Source organism: Pavona decussata, unplaced genomic scaffold, assembly GCF_977016875.1.
Source record: "Pavona decussata unplaced genomic scaffold, jaPavDecu1.1 SCAFFOLD_64, whole genome shotgun sequence".
NCBI classification, from domain to species: Eukaryota; Metazoa; Cnidaria; class Anthozoa; order Scleractinia; family Agariciidae; genus Pavona; species Pavona decussata.
This window is the reverse complement of record NW_028145484.1, coordinates 5,536,833-5,548,512: the sequence shown is the minus strand read 5'-3', so window position 1 is coordinate 5,548,512 and position 11,680 is coordinate 5,536,833. Positions and strand designations below refer to the sequence as shown.

The 11,680-nt window shown below is 37.6% G+C and overlaps 1 protein-coding gene across 1 annotated transcript; it reads right to left on the bottom strand.

Moving 5' to 3' along the window:
* Positions 1-1,022: 1,022 nt before the first annotated feature.
* Positions 1,023-11,102, bottom strand: LOC146478725 (serine palmitoyltransferase 2-like). Its single transcript, XM_085112326.1, has 11 exons — positions 10,819-11,102; positions 8,704-8,858; positions 8,209-8,354; positions 7,186-7,404; positions 6,368-6,473; positions 5,881-6,100; positions 5,354-5,480; positions 5,175-5,211; positions 4,622-4,720; positions 3,875-4,004; positions 1,023-2,991 (listed from the first exon to the last, which is right to left on the bottom strand). Exons 1-11 carry the CDS (start codon positions 11,089-11,091, stop codon positions 2,920-2,922), a joined length of 1,584 nt encoding a protein of 527 aa, XP_084968452.1. The 5' UTR covers positions 11,092-11,102; the 3' UTR covers positions 1,023-2,919.
* Between the last annotated feature and the right edge of the window lie 578 nt (positions 11,103-11,680).

Genomic DNA, 11,680 nt, shown 5'->3' with positions numbered 1-11,680 from the left:
ATTCCAAAGAAACAGGGAAAATATATTGGACATCCTGTAGTGATACACGGAAAATTTACAGTTTTTTCGCTCAATTTAAGTTTCATGAAGTGGTGTACGGATTCTACTGAAACATACCGGCGCCAATTTGTCTTGTCCTGTCTTTTCTACGATATAACGCACGGCAGGCTCTGTACATTTTCGTTTCGCTTGGTAAACCATTCCCCCGGGCGGAAACGCGAAAAAGAGCCCGATACAAATCTTCTACGGAACGTATATCACCCACTTTTTTGATTGATTGACAGTTTCAAGTTCAAGTCAAGTTCACGTTTATTAAGTTTTCCAAAAAGTTAGTTACAATGAACAACGCTTTCAAATAGCGAGTTAATCTAGGCAGGCGGTGTTACAAATGAACAACAGCTGAACAAATGAGATTCAATATACCTATGCTGTCGTAATTAAGAACCTGAAAACTCAGTGTTTTTTCACCTTTTCCCCAAGTTTTAGAAATTGGAAATTAACAAAATACTTTGTGGAAAGATGAACCGTTTAAATTGATTCCCGGCTCTACTGGGAGAGTGTATAAATTGAGGCCAGCATCATCTTGAGTTTTTTCCAAACTTCAACAAGTATTAGTCAGTTTTATATTAGGCAATCAAAATGACTCCGTAGTTATTATTACACGAAATTCCTAGTTTTTGGCCTCAGAGAAAGCACTGACGTGAAACAAACTTTATGAGCTTCGAGAAGGATTCTCTGTTTTGTAGAAAGCCTGCGAGCAAGTGGCGATCAAACGCCAACAGCTTTGCCAAGGATCTCGATTTCAAAAAGGTAAGGCGTTTTTTGTTGTTTGATGCGTTGAGTTTACTTAGTGTTGAAGGCTTGAAGTACATTTATAATCATCCATCTTGGATTGTGGGGACACTAGAAATGGTTGGGCTGCTGAAAACATCAAAACACTTCGTAGTAATAGTGTGAAGGTTTTTAATCACGATGGAGGGGAAGTTGCTCACCGCACAAAAAAACTCACCAGCTACACAGGATACTATTAAATGAAAACTTTTATTCAAGCCTACTCAAATATTTTAAGCGTTTTATTTTACGCCTATATTTGATTCAGTATGACATCACTGAATTTTTATTGTTATTAAGCTATTCAACCATTCCATGATACATCAACCGAAGATATCCGGAACACAATTTTCACACCGTTTTTATTTCTTATTTACAACGATTATCTATACAGTCGTTTATTATTAAAACAATATCTTCCAACCAGGGCTAATGACAAATTTAGTGTATTCGATGTTGAAATGGTCAAAATAAAAAAGTATGTAATCAATAAAAGACTTGGCCAGCGTATCTTCGGGGCAAGCAGACTTGTTTTAAAATCAGCACAAATTACGTAGCAAGTTTCTTTCCTGTTCATTCTTATGATAACAGGATTTAAATATGTAACTCCACAAATAACGCAGAAAAAAAAAAAGGAATTCAAACTATAAAAAATCAACACTACGTGACAGAGTATATTCGATAACTTATAAACCGGTCAAAAAAGGTCCATATCAGCCAAAAAAAAAAAACGTATCGGTAATATGCATCGTTTTAGCAAATAACAAATTGTTAAACAATATTTTCCTCTTACTACAGGAACTAACGGAATTTATTCCACACCTGAAAGCCACAACTCTTTTTGGGCGTGAAACCTCGGTTCACCTTCGGACTTCTCCGGAGGTTCTTTGAATACTGTTTTGCAGCTTCCGAATAATCCCGGGTTGTTCCTGAAATGAACGTAGGAATTCGAGAGACGTTCAGGTATTACAACCCCTGAGGAATTCCTTCGATCGAACCCTATCATAGTTGAGCAATTTTGTCAATCATAAATGGCAAAAAGGAAAGATCGCAACAAACTTAAAATTAAAGAATTTTGCGATTAGTTAAATATAATAGGCTTAGTTCAGTCTATTTTACCATGTCTCCTTTTGATCAGGAAGTTTGTTACTTAAAATCAAACTTGTCCAAGACCAAACTATTATAATTAAGAACTACAACTGCAATAGCTATGTTACATTAGAGTTTTATATAGTAGTATGTTATTATTAGTAGTTTCTGATTCGATTTTGTGTCGATAAATTTTATCTTAGATCGGTTGTTTAGAAAGTTAGGCGCCCCCTATTAGCAGAGGGGACTCCCCCTGTTCGATTTCAATTGACACGTTAATAAAGTCTATTATCATTTATTATTATTACAGAATAAGTTGCTACCCAGTTTGCATTGCGGGCGATACTTGACCAGCGGTCACCGAAATCGCTCGTGCGTGAACAAAAAAAGAAATCACAAAATGTGACGAGTAACCAAAACAGTGAAAGAAGTTGAACACATTACTCTGTTAAGACCACGTTCTAGAGTAAATAAATCGGCCATATGAAGTTCAGCTTAAACAAAACGAAAACAAACAATTACAAACGGGACGCTCACAGTTTCCGCTTATGAAAATACCCTTTACCACCCGTTTTACCCTGGTTAGCCTGTGAACAGGCTCTGCACTGGCCTCAGTTCCTCACGCGGTCTGTTTCGTGCGCCCATTCATCTACCGTACCGAAAAAAATGACGACTGATGCCTTTACCCATAATTCTTAGCGTACGAACACCCTAAAAACGCATAGAAACGTTCTAAATACTTCAAACCTAACATACACAATGTTGTTAGTACAGGGACGAATATCCCCAAAAGATAAGATAAGATATGGCTGTCTATGTGGCTATTGGCTATTGTACAGCCGCCATATTTTTCTGTACAGTGGATTAAAGAGCCTGTCAACAGGCCTACCCTGGTCTCTTTGCTAATAGTCCAAACACGCGAGTAATTTCAGTGATCGATGACCAAAGCAAGTTTCGCTCGCAAAGCACGTTAACTTCTTAATGGCCGGGAAACTCCACTTATTTCTTCTTGTTTTGTTTTGAGTACTTGAGCTGAAGAATGTCACCGACTTCATCTATGGCGTCCAGGGCCTAACACAACAAAGGTTGAATGAAAACAAAGTTCACAATGAGTGGCTTTAATTTTCACGTATTTATCAGCAATCTTAAATTCTACAAACAACTGAAGTACAAGCAAACTACAAGCTGCCATTAACAGGTGCATAAATTCTCGTGATCTACCCTGTAATCTGCATTGTTAAAAACTGATCATTCAGTAGCTAACGCAATTCTAGAGTTCTGATTGGTTTAGCGGCCATGGGATATCAGTCAGTATACCATACTCAAAAAAATAGCCGCCATTAAATCGACTACTGGTTTTTCTCTTTCTTACACTACTGAGATGATTATACACTCTTTATTATAAGAACGTTGAGGCTGAGATAAACTAAAATTTAAGAACATTGTCATAGTAAGAACATTACCCAGGCTGAGAGTCAGTTAAGAACATTTTTATTTTGACCAAATACGTTTAAAATGAACAGTGTAAATACGGATAAAATAATGCGCGTAAAACTTCAATCTATACAGTAAGCCGCGCAATAGAGCATGTAACGAGCAACGTACTTGACAACACACTGTACGGCACATTATGCTCTTTGATGGGTGTCTTGTTAACGTCCGCATAGATTTATTGAATACTATAACAGTTAAGTTAAGAACATCTTAAGAACTTTTTCAGGCCCAAATTGCCAAAACAAAACAAAAAAAGACCTTTCAGCCTTAGCCCCAAAATTAGCCGTTCTTATCCAATGTTAGTCTGAAATGTCAGCCGTCTCCTCCCCCTAACCCACAGGGGGCGTCTCTCTCTCCCGCACCCCCTGTCGGTTAGGGAGAGGAGACGGCTGACATTTCAGACTTATCCAATGTGCGCTCGGGGAATAATTGTTAAGTATCACGTTGTTCACTGACTCACCTTGTCCAGCATTTCCCGAGTATGTGCAGCTGACAGGCAGAACCTGGTGCGAGATTCAATCAGAGGAGTGGCAGGAAAACCAACCACCACAACAGCTACATTCCTCTTGAGCATCTCACGACCAAATGCACTAAACACACAAATAAAGTCACCATAAAATTATCAATAATTATTGTCAACAAGGTGACACAAAAATCAAGGCCAGTTCGAGAGTTTTACATCTTTGCATTTATACTGATGCTCGGTTGGTGCACTCCTTTTTTTTCTGAAAATTTATGTCTACATGTAGTTAAGCCTAACACCTTCTCAAACTCGTTAATAATTCATCAAGCCAAAACAAATCAAATCACTACCGTGAAGGAAGTTTAGAAAGGTCATCTAAATTATCATAAAATTTTGTGTACTTTTGCTTCGAATTTCTCCAAGAATTATCAATAGTTTGAGAAGCTATATCAAACACTCGAAAGAGTGTCTCCTCCTATTTCCAAACACCTCGAAGTTGGTTAAAAAAAACTTGGCCGTGCCTCGTTTTTCCAACCTACTTCTCGGTGTTTGGAAATCGGAGGAAACACTCTTCCTCGTGTTTGATATATTACATCCAAGTTTTGGAAACTGGTGTAAGTAACTTGACTTATGATTGTTCTGGTCAAGGGAAGAGTAAAATTTTTTTGACCCCTCCCCAAATTCCCTATATACACAAACTCAATCAAAATTCAAGGTTTCATAGTGACAACTTTTTTCACTTACGCAATTTTGGCAGGCATATAGAGAAGAAGCGGTACAACTGGAGATGCATCATGGCCGTACACAATGAATCCCATCTTTTTGAGTCTTTGTCTGAAGTACCTGGAAAAAAGACCCAGTGTTAGACTACAGACAAATGCAGGTCCTTCTCTCTTCTTGTGAAATATTAATAAATGCAATATTCCCTTCAAAGTGTCACAAGCATATTTCCTCTGGTCTCAGGTATACAGAGACCTCAAGCCAAATTGTTTTTTAACATTTTGACTGGCGTTCTAAGACAATAAACCCTGATATGAAAATAATGATGCTGATGATACTAATAATGATAATTATAATGATAGCAATAAGAGTAACAGCAAACAAGGAACAGAACAGCGAGGAACTGTGGTTTAATAAATAATAGTTTATTGATATCCCTCTTGCAGCCTAAAAGGCTGAATTACAAGGATGGTCAGTGACAATAGTACAAGACACTACCCCTGCACATGCCGCTGCATAAGCAGTGAATGAACAGCAGGATAATGAAAATAATGGGCAATTTTTTATTTTTTCATACTTAGAGTTTTCAGCCAAGGCTGTCAATCTTTTCTTTCCTGTAAAAAGAGACCAAGAAATGGTTAGTGTTTTATAGTTGCAAGATACTGCCAAAACTCAGCAAAATTTGCACTTACAGTACTGTCAGCTAATTCTATTCGTGTGAGTAGAAGCAGGCAGAATTCAAGGATAATGACTAACCTTTGTCTGTGCCATCTTCACCCATAATCATTTTCATGGATGAAATAATTTGCATGGCAACAGGTGGTGACATGGAAGAAGCATATGCTGCACTATGGGAGCTGCCCCTGATATGGTCAATTATTTCCTGTGAAATAAAAACCAGTATTATGGCAAATCAATACAAACATTGCATGTACACTTCCTTGTTTTCTCCTGCATTAAACTGCTTAAATAAAAGTACATGTACATGTTAATGGCAGAAGTGATAACACGTACACTATTTTTATCGCAAAGCAAGAGAATCTGTTGATTGTAGTGTTATGACCTGATAGCCTGCTGGAGAGAGGAATTGCATGTGACAAAATCCTTCACTCAACTTTTAATGTCTTGGTCTTATGACTCCAACTAGGTAAAAGAATCAGGAACTTTTACTCTACCAAAGAAAGGGCTGAGATTCCATTTCATATTAAGGGAAATTTGTGCCTCATTAAATTTAAAATGGACCAACAATGTACAAAATATAAACATTTTAACCTGCAACTTACCTGAGTTGCAGCAATGTATCCCCCTGCTGCTCCAAAACTCTTTGTAAATGTCCCCATCATGATGTCAACATCAGCAGGGTCCACTCCAAAGTAATCTGTGACGCCCCTTCCATTGGGTCCCATGGCACCAATACTGTGGGCCTCATCCAAGAAAATGTACGCTTTGTACTTCTTTTTAAGAGCCACCACCTCAGGAAGCCTAACAATAGAGCCCTCCATACTGAAATGAAAACAAAACCATTCACATGTAGTCTAATTCCAAGGGTTTCACTAACGGCTGGGTACCATGCAAACTCTCTATGAACATGACTTCACCCAGCTGCTTTTAACATCTCCATGAGCAAGGTTTTTTTATTTTTCTACCCAAGTGCGCTGATCTCTTGCGTGCCCATTTAAACTCTTAATGAACCCCAAGCCAATTTATATAGACTTTTGTAGCAATATCAATATCTAATAATTAAATCCTGAATTGCTTCAATGTTAATACCTGTAGATACCCTCGACAATGATGAGTATTTTTCTCCAAGGCCTGTGGGTGCGAGGCTGTCCCTGCACAACTGATTCACGAAGAATACTCTCCAGGCTCTTCATATCTATGAAAAATTTAAATCACTAAAATCAATTTTAATATAATACATTATAAGCTAGTCAGGAAGTGATTTTTCCTGATTTTTTACAGCCAATTTTAATGCTTTGTATAGACACCGATTTTTCAGATCTAGTTTGATGGCCACAATTTGCTTGTAATGATTAATTTTGCTTGTGACAAGACCACCATGAAGGAGATTAGACCACAAAAAAAAGTATTATTTTCCTCAGATAGAACCATTCATGTAGAAAAGGATGTATGAATTTCCTTCACAAAGAGATGATGAACATGAGAAAAGCTAGCCTGGAAAATCATGACGCGTGAATCATAGTGGGTAAATGGTGCTTGAGAAATGCGGGTGTGTAGACTACAAAATTTATGCGGTTCTGTAGCAACCAAATATTGTCTTCCCCACTGCATTGCTTCCTCTTACCCTTCTTGTTTGTCTAATTCCTTTTTGATAATCTTATTTTTTGTCACAGAACTTGTATGTATGCAGTGAAATGGATTTCATTAAATTACAAACACAACAGAAAGAGCGAAACGGATTAACATCCAATTATCAGAAGCTGTACGTATGAAAACGACATTTCAAATTTGATGAGCTAAACTGCATTGTTTCCTGAGACAGCTGCAAAGACTGCAATCAATGGTTTGATAAGATTTGTGCATCAGTCATCCTCATGTTATTGCCAGGAAGAGTGAATACCACTTACCATTATGTTTAAAGACTTTTATTTTTGCCCCTGACAATCTGGCCCCCAGTACAAGGGAGGTATGATTCAGCTCATCACTGACTATCAAGTCTCCCTTCCCCACCAGAGTGGGGATGTTGGTGGAGTTGGTGGCAAAGCCCATACCAAATGCCATCGCTGCAGGTTTACCAGTGAACCGAGCTACAAGAGTCTCTAGTTCATTGTGAATGTCAAGAGTGCCTGATGATAACAAACATTGATAATTTTCAGTAACACATTTCACTGTTTGATGAAAGGGACCAGAGACAAATTTTACATGAATACTCTGACAGATCATCATTAAACCATACAAATGTATGATGAAAACAAGACATGCATATTATCAGTGTTGTTACATACATGAAGCTGTGTATACATGTATTACAGTTATGACTATGTGTAAGTGTGACCAATAATCTATTTTCCTGATGGCATCATTTAACTACGACTACCAGAATTCATTTCATTTTCCCGTTCAAAGTCAAATTTTGTAATCGCAGCAGTGAGTAAATAAGAATATCCCAAAAAAGCAGGTTGGATAAGACAATATTTACAGGCGCATTCTGGAAGTTGTCGTCAATGTATGTTGGGTTTGCCGAAAATGAAAATTTACTATTAAAACCTACTTTGAATTTGATGTCAATAATATAACAAGAAAACAGTTGAATTATAAATTAATCATGGAAATTTGACTTGTAACTGCTTGCATTTTTCCTTTCATATAGACCCTATGCAAAAATGGCTGACATTTTATTATTCTTTTGTTTGCATTCAAATTAGCCTTACTAACCTCGTTCTTGAGTTCAAAAATCAAAAGAATATTTTGCCTTGAACGAGGCTAGTGAATACAGACAAAAGAATATTAAAATGTCAGCCACTTTTGCATAAGGTGTATTTACATGTACATTTGAAGACTCAGATAAAAAATTACTCTATACTTCTTTTAAACACATGGAAGTCTTTCTTAAGCATACCAAAAACTTTATAAATTAAATATGCACTGACCATATTCATGCCTTGAGCTGCATCCTCCCAGACCATATTTCTTCACTGTTTCCTCAGCAGCTTCAGCACATGGACCAACATTTTCAGCAAACCCAAGGTAGTTGTAAGAACCAAGATTAAGGGCCTCAGTGGTCTGACCAGTTTGCCTAAAACAGAGAAATACTGTTAGTGGTACATGTATTTTAGAAAAGTTTTAAACCAGTTCAAAAAGTGGTGATTGTCCAACAATGCTGGCATCCTCGAGAAAAACATACAATTTGTACTACAGGTTGTACTTTTTAGGGACGTCTCATTGTAAAATCTTCTAGGGTATTCAGACGTTCCATGGATGCCCACTAGTTGAACAAATATTTAAAGAAACATAACAGAAAATATGTCTATAGGAGGCCCAAGTTCAAACTCTGGGATAAGCCAAAATAAGGCTGCAGTCAAACTCAACTACTGTCTTGCGTTTGGCATGGCAGCAAACATCTGCACTCCTGACCAACACATTACCTGAAGGACCATCCATAGTCATCAGAAGCTCTATCAAGAATTTCAATTCTCTCCCCAGGAACACTACAGATCGGCCTGTTCCAACAGTCTCTTATTCGAGTGTAAAGGTTCCTCGTGTAGAAGCTTTCAAAATCTGCATAGAGTGGGACAAAACCCTGAAACAATGAAGACATTACTTGTAATTATTTGTAATGGCTAAGCACAGGGAATAATAGCCATGGATGAATTTCTCAATATGTTCGTAATTGAGTTGGTTGAACAATATTTCAACCAAGCAGGAAATGACTTGAAACAGATCATTTCAGTGGCATGTCTGATGAAAGGGCCTTAGTTCCTCAGTTATTTAGGTGTAGAAAAATTCCATCTTGAACTTTCATATCATATATGAAGGTTAACTAGGGGTGTTCAGCTTTCTACAAAACATGAAAGTTTATCCTTCATTCATTTTCACATCAGTCTTGTTATGTAGTGTCCGTGCACACCACTAAAACTATCAAAATGTTCAGTGTTGTATCGGACATTGTATCAGATGACATAATCAACTCACAAGTTTTAATTATTAAAACAAACATCACTTCAGAAGCATTTTGTATTTCAACTGATTAAACCGAAAATCTGGAAATCTTGGGTCAATGCAAAATTACCGCGGTAACCCATTATTACCAGCAATGAAAATAGCAATGTAATTTACAGACCTATAGCATTTCATGCTCTGTAAGTAAATGCTGCAAGAACAATAGCCATTCTTGCGATGAAATCTGAACATAATTTATTCTGGCTGCAACAGCTGTAAACAAACCTCACTAAAAATAATCAAAATATGCAACTTTGCCAAAAAATGACAAGCGACATGGGATTTTCGATGACAGTTTATGAATGTTGCAGTTTTAATCAGATGAACAATGAAACTGTAGGAGTGTATAAATAATTTCAAACTTCGCAAGTCTATCAACTCTGAGTAGTGCTGCGGTGGTTCAAAGTAAGCCAACTCCAAATCCACCACTCAACTAATTTATTCTTGTTTTCCACATCACCATGCTCCCACCAATAGGGTAGCTCCACTGTTCACTATATTGAAAACAGAAACAACCAACAATCCCCTGATTTGCTCACATGAAGGGCTAACGCTCAAAACTTCAGCACTCAAATCTCTTTATGGAGGCCAATTTACCTTTAGTTATCAACTCTGTTGATGAACCAAACATTCACTGTAATTTTAGTTGTGGCGTCCCCCCTAGCCCCTCCCCAACCTACCTTCCCCAAACCAAGATGGGATCAGAAACTGTAAAAAGGTCTATTTCCTTCTGTGTGCCCCTGGGAAATTTTCAGCTTTTTCGACCTCAACACAGCACCGTACATTAATTATATATGCACCACTGTCATACCCTCTTACAAAACGGCGAGCATGAATACAGTTTGAGTAGCAAAATGTATACATAATTAATGCATGGGGCTGTGCAGAAATCTTGCTAAAACCTTTGATGACACTGAGTACATAAATGTTGGCAACCTCCCTCCCCAACTCCCACTCTCATATGGCACTGAGCATAGGCAGGTTTGTTGTTGCTTTGTAATATAAACTGTATTTGCATGCCCTCATGCATGTGGATATTATGCAATAATAAAAACAAAAAACTACCAAAGAGGGCGTCTGTATATTAATTTAACCGTGTTTTAAGTTCGATGATTTGTAAATACATACCGGTCAAAACGAGAAAGTGTATTCATAAGAAGTTATGTTTGTACGGAACATTTGATAAGAAGATAAAACTGCATTCTTTGTTGATGACGAAACTAAAACTGTCAACATGCGTGCAGCGACGCAGAACCTAGCTCGCTCGTGCTTTAACAAACTTCATTCGAAAAGGAACGAAGTTTAAAGGGTATTATTTTCTTTGTAAGGGTAGAATCTGTCAATAAAACTAACGTGTAGTAAATGTTTTTAGTCAAACAATCTATACGGTTAACGCCTACAACGGCTCGAGCTCATTATCACAAATATTCACGCCAGCTGACTTCAAAGCAACTCGTCCGATCTTGCAGATCGTATGCCATCTTTTTAGCATGTCAAGGCAACTATGCAACAAAACAAATGTTTTCTTTGAACTAACTTACCTCATTACCAAATTCTTTAGGCGCTTTTGATCTTTCCAGTCCATGTTTTCGCATAAAGTCACGCAAGTATCCAAACAGAATCAAGAAGAAGTATGACAAATACGTTAAAACCGCCACTTGGAACGGCGTATCTTCGAATTCTTCTACGAAAGACTCTTTAAAATCCTTAAGCTTTTCTTCCTCGTGAGATGAAAATCCGTTTTGTTTCCGGAAAAAGCCATTCTTGTGTGTTTTCTGTGCCCGTAGGCTTGTATTGTACGATCCGGCGACCATCTTTGACAACGTTGTATCTAGTGCTTAGTCCTCTCTCGTGCGAGTGTTTTTCCAAGGTGTGCCCATACTTCCGGTGCTTTAGTTCCACAGCTGAGAATTGCAGTTTACTTCCGTTGCTACAGTTCCCACAGCTGAGAATTGCAGTTTGCCTATGATCGTCAGGCATGAAATAACCTTAGGTTCCGCAAAAATTTACTACACCGTTGGATTTGCTATTATTGCTAACGTTTAAGTGGGTTTACCTCAGTTTCTAATATGAACAACAATAACTTTATTTAACCACGGTAAAAAAACATCAGGCAATGAGAAAAATTATTAAGAATTAACTAATGCTAATAACAAACCTATGGATAAAAAAGAAATTGTGATAATAAAAGGTGCCTGTTATATTTTCAAGGGAACGTATTTAATATGCAGAATTGGCTTAGATATGAATAGTACACAATACCCGTCAACAATTTGACAAGGACATGACAAGGGACATGAATGAAACACATCTTTCCGTACGATGTCTTCGGGCGACTTGCCAGCCTTAATATCAAAATGGCTGAAAAAAAAAAAAAGAGAGAGAAATACAGCCGACAGCGGT

Bases quoted from the DNA above. Each gene is read 5' to 3' on its own strand.
- LOC146478725 (XM_085112326.1), bottom strand. From the start codon at position 11,091: ATGGTCGCCGGATCGTACAATACAAGCCTACGGGCACAGAAAACACAC. The intron at 4,721-5,174 runs GTATGAAAAAAT...TCTTTTTTCCAG, and splicing joins GCCTTGGCTGAAAACTCTAA to GTACTTCAGACAAAGACTCA. The intron at 4,005-4,621 runs GTAAGTGAAAAA...TTGTGTGTTTAG, and splicing joins TATATGCCTGCCAAAATTGC to TGCATTTGGTCGTGAGATGC.